At 35.9% G+C, this 16,520-nt stretch overlaps 1 protein-coding gene across 2 annotated transcripts; it reads right to left on the bottom strand.

Annotated features, from left to right (window-relative positions):
• Positions 1-3,219: 3,219 nt before the first annotated feature.
• Positions 3,220-15,322, bottom strand: LOC124641655. 2 transcript variants are annotated; one of them, XM_047179824.1, is made up of 3 exons: positions 15,052-15,322; positions 4,958-5,111; positions 3,220-4,057 (listed from the first exon to the last, which is right to left on the bottom strand). In XM_047179824.1, the coding sequence occupies exons 1-3, from the start codon at positions 15,069-15,071 to the stop codon at positions 3,935-3,937; spliced, it is 297 nt and encodes a 98-aa protein (XP_047035780.1). In that variant the 5' UTR covers positions 15,072-15,322; the 3' UTR covers positions 3,220-3,934. The 2 variants fall into 2 exon arrangements, with proteins under 2 accessions (XP_047035780.1, XP_047035781.1); XM_047179825.1 differs by having other exon boundaries at positions 3,220-4,053; positions 15,052-15,123.
• Positions 15,323-16,520: the final 1,198 nt, after the last annotated feature.

Below are 16,520 nucleotides of genomic sequence, written 5' to 3'. Positions count from 1 at the left end.
TGTGAGAAGGAGAAAAGAAAAAATACGTGTCCATTATTTTAGGGTTATCTAAAAGACGGACTAATTACTTTTTTTGATTCACCATACCTATTTCATAACATTCATTTCTATACATTTCAAGTATAGTATTGCTCTTGAAGTTCCACATCAGGTGTTCCAGATCTTCGATGCTTATACGTCAAAATAGAGAGTGCTTATCAGATTGAACCACTTTTGCTAAAACGTCATATCTTTATAAGCTATAGTCTAGCTGGGCTCCTGGGTTTCCACATCAGGTGTTTTACATCTTCAATTTTTATAAGTCAACAGAGAGTGCTTATCAGATTGAACAACTTTTGCTAAAACGTCATACCTCTATATGCTATAGTCTAGCTGGGCCCCTGGAGTTCCACATCAGGTGTTTTAGATCTTCAATTTGTATAAGTCAATAGAAAGTGCTTATCAAATTGAACAACTTTTGCTAAAACGGCATACCTGTATATGGTACAGAGAAGCTGGGCTCTTGGGGTTCCACATCAGGTGTTCCAGATCTTCAAATTTATTATCTCAGCTGAAAATGCTCATCACATGAAACAATTTTTGCCATGACACCATTTTTGTATCTCTTATAGTTTTGTTGGTCTGTTGGTGTTCTGCATCAGGTCTTCAAGTTTCGAAGATAAATTATAGCCTATATGTTGACCAGGCTTAATACTGACACAACAAAGAAAAAATCATTGAAATCCGTTCAGTAGTTCGGAAGATTAGCGTGTACAAACAAACAGACATACAGACATACAGACATACAGACAGAATTTTTTTTTTGGATTTGTGCTCCATTACTGTTTCTAAACCCCACCCAATTATTATTTTTTTAATATATTCAATGTACAGACACAGTTTTTTTACAGATTTATTATATGTATAGAAGATATAGATTAATAAAATGGATAATTATTATTATTGATCGAACTATATCAAGCACACCCCATAATATGGGACGCAGCTCGAAAATATCATATTTTTTTTTATATAATCCTTTCGAGTTTCTCAGAGCAGTTTCGATTTCTGTATCGGACATCTTCACATTGGCCCTGACGGGACAGAACTAGTTTATTGGCCAACGTGTGTACGCCTCACCGAGTTTGTGGTCCAACGTTGGAACCAGCGTTGGTACCAACGTGTGGAGCCGGCCTTTGTCTGTACCGGAAACCTGTTTCTTTATGTAAGCACCCTACGTAACATGACGTTACGGGTGCATACATAAACATGCATAATTCGGTAATTGTGTAAGTCAGTCTATATTGCCCTCAAAACTTCCGCACATAATTTAGATTCCACCAAAAACATTAAATGTAAAAAAAAGCCAATCCTCTACGCAATTCCTCCACCGTAAAAAGTTTTGAGATCGCATAGAAGCCAAGTCCTGTTCTACTTTATTTGTAATAATAAATCAATATTTTGTGACTATATCAATAGTTTCGTTCACTTTACAATAATATTGACTTGGCCATGAGCACAATAAACTGCAAATATAATACAACATATCTTGGAGAGGTGAAAGTCAAACATGAAGTTTAATATCACAGAATTAAATACTTTTAGTTTATTCAATTGTTACTAAATGACCGACAGTCAGTTTCATCCAACATCAATGAACTGCACATGTACTATGGCGCATGTTTAGTCCATGGTGATCTCAAATTCCAATCAGTCCATAATCAGTCCAATCGTAAAATCATGTCCATATAGAATTTATCAATTCAATGGTATTTACACATTATTACAAGGAGCGACTTTTAACTTGTGCTCATGGCCAAGACAGTATTATTGTAATGTGAACAAAACTATTGATATAGTCACAAAATATTGATTTATTATTACAAATAAAGTAGAACAGGACTTGGCTTCTATGCGATCTCAAAACTTTTTACGGTGGAGGAATTGCGTAGAGGATTGGCTTTTTTTTACATTTAATGTTTTTGGTGGGATCTAATTTATTTTTTGTAGGTCTCTTTCTTCTCTAAGTATATAACAAATTAAATTAACTTACATGCAACTAACTAAATATATAACAAACTAAATATGTACACCTAAAGTAGCACGTAAACAATATTTTTTTTAACCTAAAAAAATTCGAAATTGTCGAATTTTTTAATCGAATAGCTTTTAGAATAAAAGAGATTTATTTCAGAGGTAGATGACGCTATCACATGAAATTATTAGATTTTTTTTTAAGTACTACTTATACTAAGCTATGTAACGAAACCATAGCGCGATTTAGACCAGGACAACGCCATCTATCGAGCGAGCATGCAGTGTTTATCGCACTGCATTAATATGAAAGATTTTATCATTATTCATTTCATTTAAGCCTAGCTTTTTTATTCATATGTTGTATATTTAATACATAATAACAATATACCACTACGTAACAATAAAACAAATAGTAACATTTTGTACATAAATAAATAACAAAGTTATCAATGCAGTCAAAATTCATACACAATGTTCTTGAAAAACTGCAAATATAAATTTGTTTCCTATTTTTTTATTAAGTTTTAAGGTTTTTATAATTTTCCCTTTATATGTAGCTAATAACCTACCTTGGTGCCAAATTTGAAGGTTCTAAGTTTGCTAGAAGTACCTTAGACTTTTGATGATCGGTCAGTGAGTCAGTGACAAAATGGTGTAACTTTGATCGCTCATAACTGGTAAACTATTTATTCAAATGTCTTGTAATTTTGAGACTGAGCTTGTTCTAATACTTACTCTTGGTCATCGAAAACCTAAACTCCTAGCTTTGTTCACATGGAAGATACAGGGGACTGAAATAGCCGCGAAACGCTTCGAGAAAAGATGGTACGGCCGTGCCCGCTTTGCTCGAGTCTTGGCTGGGGCACTGCCGTGCCCTCAGATATATTTTTAAGGTATCAAAAAACCTCAATGATTAAAATACAGAAGGTAAATTCTATATATTTTTGAGAATATATGGATGATTGTGACATTTTCTTGCAAAATATGGTCTTAACCTTGAAATATGGAAAATAAAACTTGGTTACTACTGTCACACTGCTGTCAATAGGGCAGTTTGAGCTATTTCCATCCACAAGGCTCAGATCATACCACCAAAGACTACAATATATACACTGCATACCACGAAGATACCTAATTTGCGTATGGGATCGGAAGCACCATCATCACTTTCTAAAACCCCGTTGGTTAAAAAAAAGCGACACAAGATTTTAATCTCATTTATTTATCATACAATACAATATACAGAGATGTTTAGACGCTATACAGTTTAATTCCTATCAAAATATCCTTCGGCGCTACATCACATCGTCGTGCATTTAATTCGCATTTTATATCTATTAATACCTAACTACTTAATTTACACACGTAAGCATATTGACTAGATTCTTAGATAGAAGTTAAGTCTATAAAAAATAAGTTAAACAGAGACATCTTGGCACAAAAACACAAAAGTAAATGTTTATGATGATGAAAATCCTTAAAACCAGGAAATAGCCTCACTTCAATAAAAATAACAATTTTAAAACAATAATCCAAGCGCCTTCAGTAATTAACTTAGCAACCGCTCTGAAATAATAAAACTTTTATGTGTCATAGACAAAGAGAGGCATAATCCTCACTTCCCACAAAAGACGGTTATAAATTAAATTTTAAATTAGACAATTCAATGACCAATGAAGAAAATAAAATTTTCGTAATTTACGCAACTCAATTATGTTACCCAATGCACAGCCCAATGGGTATCGTATGAAGCCACCAAAAAAATGAGAATACCATAATATAAAAACAAGACAAAAGAGAGTAAAACCTACTTAATAGATGTAAAGTTTTTCGAAGGCAGGGGACAGTAGGATGAAACAGTCATGCTTAAACTCTAGCCAACCGGAGTGTCGTGTGATCGGGCCGTCAGTCCGAGCGTCTATCTGGTAGTAAACAGCTGTAGTGCGGTGGCTATTCCTCGTCGTATAGTGGCGGCTTGTCGAGCTCCTGGTGGTGCTTGGCCGCCATTTCTGACGTCAGGGCCTGCTTCAACTCGTGCTGCCAACATGGGAGAAGATAATTAAAGATTAGTACCTACGTTCTTCCGGCCCTTGCACATGCATGTATGCACTGGCACTCAGCTACATACGGTTAGACGGGAAGCCGTCCCCAATATAGTTGGGAAAAAGGCTCGGAGAATGATGTTCTTCCGGCCCTATAAATACTGCATCTACATTACTCATTAGTTTCATAAAGTACCACTCAATTTAGTCTACTATCAAACAATCACAGTAACTCAAGTAGTTTACTTCAAAAGTTTGCCATAAAACAACACAAACCAGCCTTGTCCATACTGTGATTTCCTGGTTTCACTCAAACTATAATTTAAGGGATAGTTCTTCAAGCGTAACAAAACTTATGGGATATATCGTGCACTGATACACATTAAACGCAACGTCTAAGCAAGCTTTGCGCACTGTGGGGCCCGATTCTCCTAATTTAACTTAATCGTATGTCGATTCACATTCGACTGCGATCCGATCACGACTCTATTACGATTGAAGCGTATGTGGCATTCCGCAATTTTTTTTAAATAAACGTTTTTGTCCTTTTCTGTCATTCAATAATGAATCATTTTGTCTGCAAATTATTTACGATTGCAATATGATTGTAGAGCAAAGTACCGTATATACCAAAAACACCAAAATAGCAGACCAATCGAATGTCGTTGGAATACGATTGGTCTTATATTAGTAGCAGAATGCCCGATATGTTTAAAACTGCTATTGCGATCATATTGCGATTCGATTTCTATTCAATTTTGACATTATTAACTTAAGAGAATCGGGCCCCTGGATTCAGCTTAAGGTTTCTGCCACGATTTCTAACACGACTGGTGATCCTGGCCATCTGTCTCCAGATGCCTTAAAGTTTTTGAATTTAGAATCAGCAAGAGACTAACTACGAAGTGACGGCAGAGCCTCGTGAACTGTCCGCAGTCGAGCGCCAGTTGCGGGGCGGCGCGCTTGCCTCCGGTCCAGTCGCGGCTGAAGGTGATCTGCGCGGAGACCAGCGCCGCCGCCAGCACGCATGCCGCCACCACTACTATGCACCTGCTGGAAGAATTATAGGAGATAAGATACCGAGACCCTCATGCGAAAGGGAATGTTGCCAAAATCAGTTTCGTAAATGACTGCTTATACTCTAACAAATGTACCTAGTGCCTAAGCACTAGTTCCTCAGATTAATTCTGAGACCAAAAAAATACTGTTCTTCAAAGTGAGATCTGGGGCCCGATTCTCCTAAGTTAATAATGTCAAAATTGAATAGAAATCGAATAGTAATATGATCGCAATAGCAGTTTTAACCATATCGGGCATTCTGCTACTAAAATAAGACCAATCGTATTTCAACGACATTCAATTGGTTTGCGATTGGTCAGCTATTTTGGTGATTTTGATCTATACGGTAGTTTGCTCTACAATCATATTGCAATCGTAAATCATTTGCAGACAAAATGATTCATTATTGAATGACAGAAAATGATAAAAACGTTTGTTTCAAAGAAAAATGTCGCTTAAGTAAAATTAGGAGAATCGGGCCCCTGTTTATGGGGACCGCTACCCCATAAACACCCCCAATAATGTACAATACTTGTATGAAAAAACATCAGTCACTATCCAGCTCTTGTCATCATCTTTATGTTCCCAATTCATTTTAACCCAAACCGTTTTATTTTGAGGTATAACTCTCAGTATATTTTGATACTGATTTCCGAAAAATACATGAGAAACATACGCTGCAGTGTCTACCAGTCTTCTTGAGAACATTTTATTTATTTACTTCTATAATTTTTAACCAACATTAAACTAGATTCAGTAGGTACTGCAGAGAGCACGTACCCAGCCTTGCTAAGGATCAGCAGAGCTCGCGACACAAACAACAATAACAGGGCTTACATTGATAAGTTACTAGCAGAGTTCTTTATCTCTACTGCGATATGTTGCTTCTTCGCCGTAACAACTCACTCTTAGTTTTGATTTAGTAAATCTTAGAACACGGTGGAATTCCCGTGGAGACATTTCTCATCGTTCTCAGCAGCTTATTTTAACTCGTTCCATTGTTGTTTATGATATAGGTAGGTAGGGAGGTACCTACCTAACGGAAGTAGTTGCCACGGGACGTGAGTAAAACCTTGGGAAACAGCTACATACTGTTTAATCGTTAAATCGGAATACATATTAGACCAAAAATAAACGGTTTGAAATAATAAACCACCACACATTGAAAATGTTGCGAAAAATATTTGTATATACCTAAGTATTGCTATCACGTACCCATCACGTACAAAAGCCTATTCTGATTGATATTGATAACTTTTAACTGTTAACAAAAATATCCCCATTACGTTCATCTTTCATTTATCTCGCACAGATAATTAATTATGTCTCAATATCGCTAATGGTTCTAAAAATGGACGTCACTTCTGGTTGTTAAGTAATAGCCCGGTCAAAATAGAAATTTGAAATAACAAAAATTCCCAGAAAGCTGATTTTTGGGGGAGAGCTAGATTTGATCATCATAAATAAAATACTAAAAGTCCCCAGGGTGATTCTTTGAAACCGAGGGTTTTTGACTCATTGATCTGGCTCAATTTTTTTTTGCTCTTAGACCTGAATTGACTTAATAGTATGACCCAGTGCCTTATGTGCAATATCATATGTCGAAGGCATCGATTTGCATCACGTAGATTAGGATTTAAAAGGTGCTGATTAATTGCTGGGCCAGATTAATTGTGGCAGAGGCAGATGAATGTGATTTCGCACCATATAAATTAGAGGTATACAGATTAATGATACTTCCTATATTTTTCCAATCATCTTTATTATAAAATTTTACCAAATATTGATATAACTACTCCTATTACTACTTAATTATCACTTTTTTTTGGCTGACACAAAAAAATAATTATGAATTAAGGAAACAGTAACACTTTCCTTCAAATTAATCATTTATTTAACCTTTTACGGTTGATAAATCACACTAGCTTCATTACTATAATAATTACCTATGTGAAATGGTAAATTAATCTTCATGAGATCTCTTAATAATACAAAACAATAACGAATCATAGCATAAAACAAAAATAAACTTCAACGAATACAAACTCTTAATTAAAATGAAATAAAACTTACTTATCAAAATCAGACTTAATTTTGCAGTACGATAGGAACTCTTAGCTTGAGATCGTAAAAAACGAATTAATATCCTATATAAATTACTAAAAAATATTAAATTCTTCATCATCGGAGTCAATTAAGTATGGATTTATATTTTCTAAATCGACACTAAAATGTTTACTTCCATCTCTTGAAAAAGTTATCTCTGAGATTTTATCCAAGTCAGCACACTGAGACATTTCCGTTCTTTCCACAGCATTATCCTTCCGTCCTTCTTTTTGCTCGTTATCTTCTCTTAATTCTTTATTAATATCATTATTTATTCCCAATGATTTGCGTACACCTTTATCATTTCTTTGACTTTTATGTGGTATTATATTGAATTCAATTTCTTCATCTAAAATTCTTTGATCTATGTTAGGCGTAATAATATTATCTGTTTCATTACTGATTGTCCAAAAAGATTGACCAATTTCTCTCAGTTGTCGTGTTGAATCAGCAAACGGTGTAACTTCATCGGTATTGTTTTGTTGAACTTCGTTTTCCAAATGATAAAAGCCAAGGTGCTTTTTGTGGTTGCAACTATTATAACAGTCTGATGAAGACAGTTTTGATCTATACAGCTCAGTTTTCGAACAGCAAGTACGGGAGACTCAAAATTCCAGACTATCTGGTGCATTTTCAGGCAACCTGGAAAAGCTTTCACATTTTGCGGAAAAAGGAAGTCCTTTTCAGATACGTCATACTCAGAAACGGTTCTCAATTTTACTTTCTTAAGGGTTTGCATAACATTTAAAAAATCCTTCAAATCTTTTATATCCTGCCCTTGGGAAATAGCACGGTCCGCAGTTCTTTTCATAACAGCGCCTATCCCATCTGGGGCACCCTTCCCATGACCAGATTCACTATAGTTCCATGTAATGATTTTAATGGAGCTTAGATAGATATGCAAACTAGCAATTAGGTGAAATATTTTTTTATTACGATACTGACTAGATGGAGAATCGGAAATGAAATGTATAGTATGAATGTCTGTCTTTTTTTCGTCTATGTATTGGAGGACTGGTACGATGTGAGCCCACACTGCAGAAATGTCATGACGAAGGCACTCACTCACGGTACAAAAAGACTGTACTTGCTGAATCTTCTCATCGTCTAAAAAATATATTACCGAAGTGTGTAGAGTTAATTGTTTACGGCTACCACCGAAATGATAGGACTGTATTTCTTCATTGCACTTAACTGCATAATTTTCGCTAAAATCAACATGAATTATACACTCACCCTCTTGCAGATTTTCTTTTAAATGTTTGAAAGCCTTTTGTTGAGCAACTACATTACCACAATGCACGAAATATTCATTCAATGTTGATTCAAATTTTTCAATGCATATCTTAGGTTCCTCTCTTTTTTTAATTTTCTCAGTTGATCTTAATTTTCTTCCCGTAGCTTCAATCGTGTATGGTTTAGTCTCCCATTGCCAGTATGTTATTTCGACGGAATTATCAAATTCCTGATAGGGGACTGTCCTTTCCTTGCAAGCAAAACATGTTCGATGTAAACAATCTTCATTATACACATCGCAACATAGCAGAGAGAGAAGATTTTGGGAAGTTTTAGTGAGCAATATCTTCCTCTGGTACAATCCCTGGATGAATAAGTCCATGTTAGTATGCAATTTGCATAAACAGGTATCTCTTGATCGAAAATCAGGTATGATCACCCAAAATGGCCTTAACTTGCAGAACGCTGAATAGCTAATAATTGAATTTGAGTTTTTCAGGAACTTTTTATGCAGATTTATAAGACTGTCGTTGAGATATCGCTTTTGTTTACGTATTTGGTTTCTTGTAATAAATTCCTTTTTTCCGGAGCAAAGTCTACTATTTTCATCGTCTTCATAAAATATTTCAACTTCTTTTCTTAGTAGTTCAGGCAAAAAAGTTGTAAGTTGATTTGGTATCTTATTTGACTTTCGCACTGAGCGTTTTATTTTGTGGATAAGTGTTGTATTTTGACTTTTAGGTCTCATTTTATTATCTACTGAGGGTCCGTTATACTTCAATGCTAATCTTTGCAGTTTTTTCTTGTAACGTTCATTTTGTTGCTTCATATCTAGTATTATTCGTTTAAGATTATTTATTTCTTTCTCTTTTTGATAATGGAGACGTCTTACAACCGAAGGTACAGGTGAAGAACAGGAAGGAGCCTCTGAATTCGGTGTAGTTCCTCGTGAAGTCGAAGAATAAGCACGGTTCTGAAGAATTGAAGTACTGCGTAAAATCCGGGATGGTCCTGGTGTAGGTGACTCTTCTCTATTTAAAACCTGGTTGTTAGAAGGTGGACAATTATCATGAAAAGCTTCGTTATAGGGCAAGATGCTAGGACTTTGTGGTGGGGTGTTTTGAGCTAGCATTGCCGCTGTTGTTTTTTCTTGTTTCTTTCTTTGGTAATATGCTTTGTAATTCTTTCTCCATCTCTTTCTTTGTAACCTTTGTTGTCTGGGATTCATATCACCTATCGGTAGTTGTTTTTTTTCTTCTTTTCTGCGTATATAGTTTTGTCTATTCTTTTCTTGTTTTGCTTTCCATAATTCTTCATTATTTTTTATTCTTTCATATCTTCTCTTCTCCGCTAGTCTTTTTTTTCTTAGTCTTTCTTCTCTTGTTTGTAATTTTTGTTTTGCCATTTTGAAAATATGGATCTGAAAAGATATAAAGCTATTCAAGCGACGATCACAACACCACAGCAATTGAACTTTGGAATAATAACCAACAGGCTGTTTCCTTTATTTTTTTTTTTTGTATAACTTAAGTAATTTTATTGAAATAAAATATAAGTAATACGAAGAAGCCAACACAAATGAACAAAAAAAAACAAACCACAGCAAAGAAATGTCATTAGACATAATTAATCTGACACATAAAAATTAATCTGGTCAGGCCCGATTTGTATGAAACCTAATTCATATGGCCCGCTCAAATTCGTCTGGCTTTAAGAGCCAGATGAAACCAGACCAATGGGGGCCAGAAAAATTAGGAATTCGCAGATTATCAAATCCTGCTCCTTTATTTATAAACGTAAAAAATCAAACATGCAATTAATGTTAGCAAAACCCTCTTATACGACACTTTGCTTTGGCAACAAAACGATAGTAGATACACATTATCAGTTAATTATGACAGATTGATTGTACTACTTGCCTTACAAACGCCAGATGACAACTTGTAATCGTATTTTTTTGAAAAAATACGTCCGCGCACGAGCACTCGCTGTCACCGTTCGGTGCTGACTGGCGCGATCACTTACAAGTAAATATTACTCTTTCAAATATTTTTTATTTACGTACAGATAATGTTTGAACAAATTGAGCCAGCTTAATGATGAATTTAGTCGGGGACAATTTTTAAATGTATGTAATTATGAAAATACACATTTTTTTTGTATTTTAATATTAAAATGTTAAGAAACACGTATTTAAAGATCATTTGAATTCATTAGTTTTAGTGTAACGCGACCGTAGCTCGCAGAAAGTAAAATAATGCAACAAAAACCGACGTTGGGACACACCAGACTAATTAGGTTTTACTGTTTTCTGCTAACTTAATTATAGTTTTTTTTAATAAATCCTAATTAGCTACATGAGGCGTCGATAGACATTTACCTTTAACATATAACCTGAAACTGGCATTCCAATCGAAGGTTATTTTCATGTGTTCTTCGGTCAAAAACACGTCAAAACAGTGTTTCGAAGAATCACCCCCCATCGATCCCATGTGTGCGTCAAAAGTTATTCGAGGTTAAATGTCAAAATTTTAGGTTTCTTGACTTTTTTTCGAAAACGGTAAGTTTTATCAAAAAAGAACATCAGGCCAAAGTTATAGATCTTAAAATTTTCTACACAAATGGCATCAACAGTTTTCTCCTAAATGTTACCATTCCTGAGATATCGCGATTCAAAGAGTCACACTACACATGATATGCACATATAAGCAACGTATATACGAGGGCTTTGAGTGTCAGACTCTTACTGACTAAAAACCGTCGTGTTCTGTCGTAAGCCTTTTATGTACCAGGGCCGCGGTAACTCTTTCGAAGAATCCCACAGCCCCGACAGGCCTTGGCCCTGCTGGGCCCCGCTGGGCCTGCTGACATGTCTTTGAGGAGCGCGTGGAACAACGCGCCGCCGACACGGGTTTTTTGTCTATTAACTAGACATGAGCGATGAGCCACCCTAACTCACCGCACAGAGACCCACGCCTACGGTGGCCGGGAGTCGTCTCGCGACACCCGGAGCCCTTGGTGTCTACCAGGTCCAGCGCGGCGGCCGGGATGAGAGGTGCGAACTCTTTGTCGTTCCGCCTCCTCCTTCTCGGACGCGAGAGGTCGCCGCCGCCTAAAGCCACGACGAGGACCCGACGGTGCTCTTCCCACACAGGGCACACCTGGACTGTGTGGTCCAACGTGCCCTTGGGGCTGTCCGCACAGTGGTGACACCCGGGCGCCTCCTCACGACCGATTCGATACAGATACAGAACAAACGTATCCGGTGAGCCGCCATGACTCCTCCCGAGCCACTCACTCCTCAAAGAGGGGACTTACAGTCACTATGGTGGCGTGCCCTAATTTACAACATCATGTGTAAAACAGAGATAAAGTTAGGAGTTAGGAGTTTACAGTTTAACTTTCAGTTGCATTGTATAATTTTGACAGCTTACTATTGTTAAGTAATAGACTGTTTGTGAAAATATTACTTTTCAAAAGAGTCTCTATGGAGTTTTTTGCCGGCTCTTCTCCATGAGACCAACTTTTTGTTTCATAGGAGCCTGCAAAGGCCTTTTTGAAATAAAAGAATTTTGATTTTGATTTAGAATTTCAACGTGGGCACTCTAGCTTCAGTAACAAGCCACTTGAAGGTAGTTCAAAACCCGCCATGACCCAAGATAATATCGAGGCTAAGCGCCAGTTAATTCTCGCAGACCAACATGTAACATACCGTGACATAGACCTGTGGGCATAACGATTATTTTACACTCCCCAAAATTAAGCAAAGTCTTCGTGGTCAACGTTTCAGCATTCCTGAAAAAGCTGTAGACTCACACAAATCGGCCATTTTGACTACCCCCACTTCAGAATGGAATAAATGTTTCAAGAACTGGTTTAAATGCATGCAAAAGTGCATTTAATATCGCGGAGAATTCTTTGATAAACAATAAATGTTATTAACCTATTAGATTGTCTACACTTATTTCAAACGACACAACTTAAAAGGCAGCCCTCGTATTTACGTGGCTCATATGTGCATATCATGTATAGTGTGACTCTTTGAAGCGCGATATCTCAGGAATGGTAACATTTAGGAAAAACTGTTAATGCCATTTTTGTAGAAAATTTTATAATCTAAAATTTTGGTCTGATGTATTTTTTAGATAAAACTTACCGTTTTCGAAAAAAACACAAAAAATAAAAACAAAAATTTTGACATTTGACCTCGAATAACTTTTGACGCACACATGGGATCGATGGGGACTTTTAGTATTTTATTTATAATGATCAAATCTAGCTCTCCACCAAAAATCAGCTTTCTGGGAATTTTTGTTATTTGACCACTACTTTTATGTCTATTTTGACCGGGCTATAAGACATATTGATAGCAGCTCCAATCCATCATTATTCACTATCTCAATATAAATAGCCTATTAGTGTACCTACTTAATAAATAGTCTTCTTATAGGTACTTACAAGGATTCCAAAAATTGTAACATGAACTGCGATTTACATGACAACAGACACATTCACAAAATATTTTTGTTTTGATAACGTGCGGCTGGATGACGGTTTTCATTTGTAGACTTCTTTCTTTCCTTTCTTTAAAACTAATTAATTTGTAGTTTAGACGTTAGATCCCAGATGTTATTTACCTATGTACCATTCATCAATGAACGGGTTTACCACATATGACTCGGTGAAGTCAATCTATTTTCTAGCCATCATCATAAGCCTCTATATTGTCGCACTCCTAGGCACACCTCTTCTCGTACAAAGAAGGAAACTGCAATAATTGACAAATGTGGGTTGGCGATTTCAGGCCTTGTAAGACCAGATATCACCACTATGGTTTCCTTCACCATAAGTCAGGGGCCCGATTCTCCTAATTTTACTTAAGCAACATACAGTTCACGTTCGACTGCGATCCAATCCCGACTCGATTACGATTGAAACGTATGTGGCATTCCGCTATTTTTTCTTTGAAATAAACGTTTTTATCCTTTTTCTGTCATTCAATACTTAATGAATCATTTTGTCTGCAAATGATTAACTATTGCAATATGATTGTAGAGCAAACTACCGTATAGACCAAAATCACCAAAATAGCAGACCAATCGCAAACCAATCGAATGTCGTTGGAATACGATTGGTCTTATATTAGTAGCAGAATATTACACACATACACATAATTTGAAAAGTTAAGACCCCGCATACTCGTACCTAAGAGGTGAGCTTTAACTTGTCAACAAACCATTTTATTTAAAAAACTGGTCAAAAAATACCCATCCATGTTCCGTACTGAATGTAAGAAAAAGTCTGTAATTTGCTTGCAGCTTCATTTTTTTCCAAAAACCTATTTATTTATTACCCTCTTTTGCATCGTATACTGCACGTGTAAAAAGCGTGTCATCATTTAATTGACATACTTCTAATAAATGGCTGAAACTATATTCCCCATGGATTTTGTGTAGGTACCAATTATTGCAAGTTGACATCACTAATTTTCTAATGAAACTGAGTAATTATAACGAATAGCCTAGGGCCTAGGTAATTATAACCAATACGACGAAAGTTTTTTGGTTATAACTAGCGGACTCTTAAAGGCCTTAACAAAGATCTACTTTTTTAAGTTTTGTGAATGAATAAAGAAAGTTCGTGATTATATGAAATTGTCAAAGTAACAATATATCAAGCCCTGTGCATAATATGTTGTTAATTCGACAATTGTAGAAATACTCTTAGAGCAGTTCAAACTAAAAACTAACTAGAAACCCTACGCGCAGGTATTATCTTCTGATGATGGTATTACCAGGTTCAACTACCTAGCCTTTTTCCCAACTGTGTTGGTGAACTTTTTTGATCATCGAGTTTGCTTACAATGGAATAATATTTTGTTAGTAAGCCTAGTCTAAACTAATTTAGAAAAAGCCTAGTTTAATCTAATTTAGAAAAATAATGGTATCTTAACTCGAGTCTGAAACGTTATGTCTATAATTTTCCTACGAATTTTTCGAATTTCCCGGTCTGGTGAAAGCTTCAAAACTTACTTTTTCAAAGAAAAATTGCGTGTTAGTCAATTAAGATAGATAGGCCTATATTTTTAATACTTTATTCAAAAGTAGAAAAACTTTTGCCCCACAAAGAAATCCGGAAAAATTCTAGTTGATTCAGATTTGGAACTTATAAAAAGTTTTCTTTTCGAGAACAGTGTCTAAACATACAACGTTCTGCCACTAATAACTAGTCCAGAACACTGACCACTTCTCACTTCAAAATTCCTGAAAAGTTTTTCACAAAGGTCTTAAATGTTCCTCGCCCAAAAACTTTTCAGAAAACTTTCTGAAAAGTTCCTTCTTGACGTTGGCTTGACTTGGCGCTGTTTGGCGCAAACAAAGTTTGTTAATCGTAACAAAATAATTCCAAACTAAGGACACTCAAGTTCACCGACAACATTAACGCCTGTAGGTATTTCGTATTTTACGGGAATAGTCATAAAACCTAAACAATTGTTTTAAAAGTTTCTGCAAATTTGATGTTTTAAGAAAACTAAAAAAGTTGCCTAAAAAGTTTCCGAACTTCTAGCAAACCTAACTACGTTAAGACTTACCTGCACCGCACAGCCGTCATGTCACCAGCTAAGTTCCAGCACAACAATGTCCTGCAGAGTAGCGGCCATCTTTATATAGCTGTCAAGCGTTCCCGCGCATCCACGCACCGCGCGTGGGGAAAGGATTACACCACCGGACTCGAGGGGATAATACAACGATATTTTAAAAAAGAACATCAACGTCCATATTTTTCAATTTCCTTTGCGCTTGTTAGGTGTTAAGATTTTAATATTTTGCAGGGCAATAAAAGTTGGTTTGAAACTTTTTTGCTGGATAGTTAAATTGGTTTTGGATTTTTAACTTTAAATTGCAATATTGATCGTAGGAATTACAAAAATCTATCAAATCTACATATATATGCAAAGTTTAATAACTTTTTCTGACTTTCTGTCCAGCTTTCACCGATGGGTCTTGAGCCTGAAAAAGGACATAGGCTACTTTTTATCTGAGTGCGGGCAATAGTTCCCTCGGGAACCGCGAGGAACACCTAGCAACACATATTTTGGGACAAAAAGACCTAACGAGTTTATTTCTATATCCGTGTTTACTGAAGAGATTTACGATTGGTCCTAGAGGACTCAAAAATGGGTAAAGTTGCGAATAAGCATAATAACCGTGGGTTTAACAATTGTTTTGTTTGTCGTTTGTTTCAGTTAAAAGAATGACAGCCCTTACCTCGGAGCAACTTTCAACATATTATATGTTATGTATCCCCTATGACAAGGCTGGATATATCAGGTAGGTAAGTAGAAAAATATTATAACATTTAATAATGCTCGTATTATGTAGTAGTATGAAAAGGCCTTTTTCTAACCATGCTGGTGTCAGCTTCCAGTCAAACCAGATGCAGTTGAATAGTTACTAAAGTTTTACAAGGACCGACTGCCTATCTGACCTCATCAACCCAGTTATAGTAAGTTCAACTCAGTCTTGCGCGCGGCCTTATGTGTGGGTAACCCTTGTACATACACAGTGACTTTGTGTGCGTGACAAGAGGTACAGTCGGGTACAAATACAGTTATTTAGGGGTTACGGCTGTTTAAAGATAAACAGTTATTACGTAATTTAATGTTTATTTATTTATAATGATTCTGAATCGCTACTTGAAAAATCAAATGATGAATTTTCGGATTCGCTACTCTCACCGAGGTAAATTATAAATTTTGACTCCATGTCAAAATGTCTATAGTATTTTTCTTTTTTCTTTTGTACATGTCGACAAGTATTACCCAACATCCCTTCATCAATATGACTTAAACGTTCATTTATGAGTTTCATTATTTCCGTCTTATTTTGGTCGACATTATGCGAAGCAATATAATTTTTTAAAATTCCCCACACATTTTGTTTCCATTATTATACTAAATTATACGTCTTTTTAAATTCTTAGTCCACACTTTTATTTATTGTCCGCGTACCCCGAGATCTAGAAAATATGTAAGGAGTATTTAATTCATCTTAGATATTT

This window comes from Helicoverpa zea, chromosome 22 (genome assembly GCF_022581195.2).
Source record: "Helicoverpa zea isolate HzStark_Cry1AcR chromosome 22, ilHelZeax1.1, whole genome shotgun sequence".
Taxonomy (NCBI): domain Eukaryota; kingdom Metazoa; phylum Arthropoda; class Insecta; order Lepidoptera; family Noctuidae; genus Helicoverpa; species Helicoverpa zea.
Note: the sequence above shows the minus strand (reverse complement) of the source record. Positions and strands in the feature narration are given on the sequence as shown.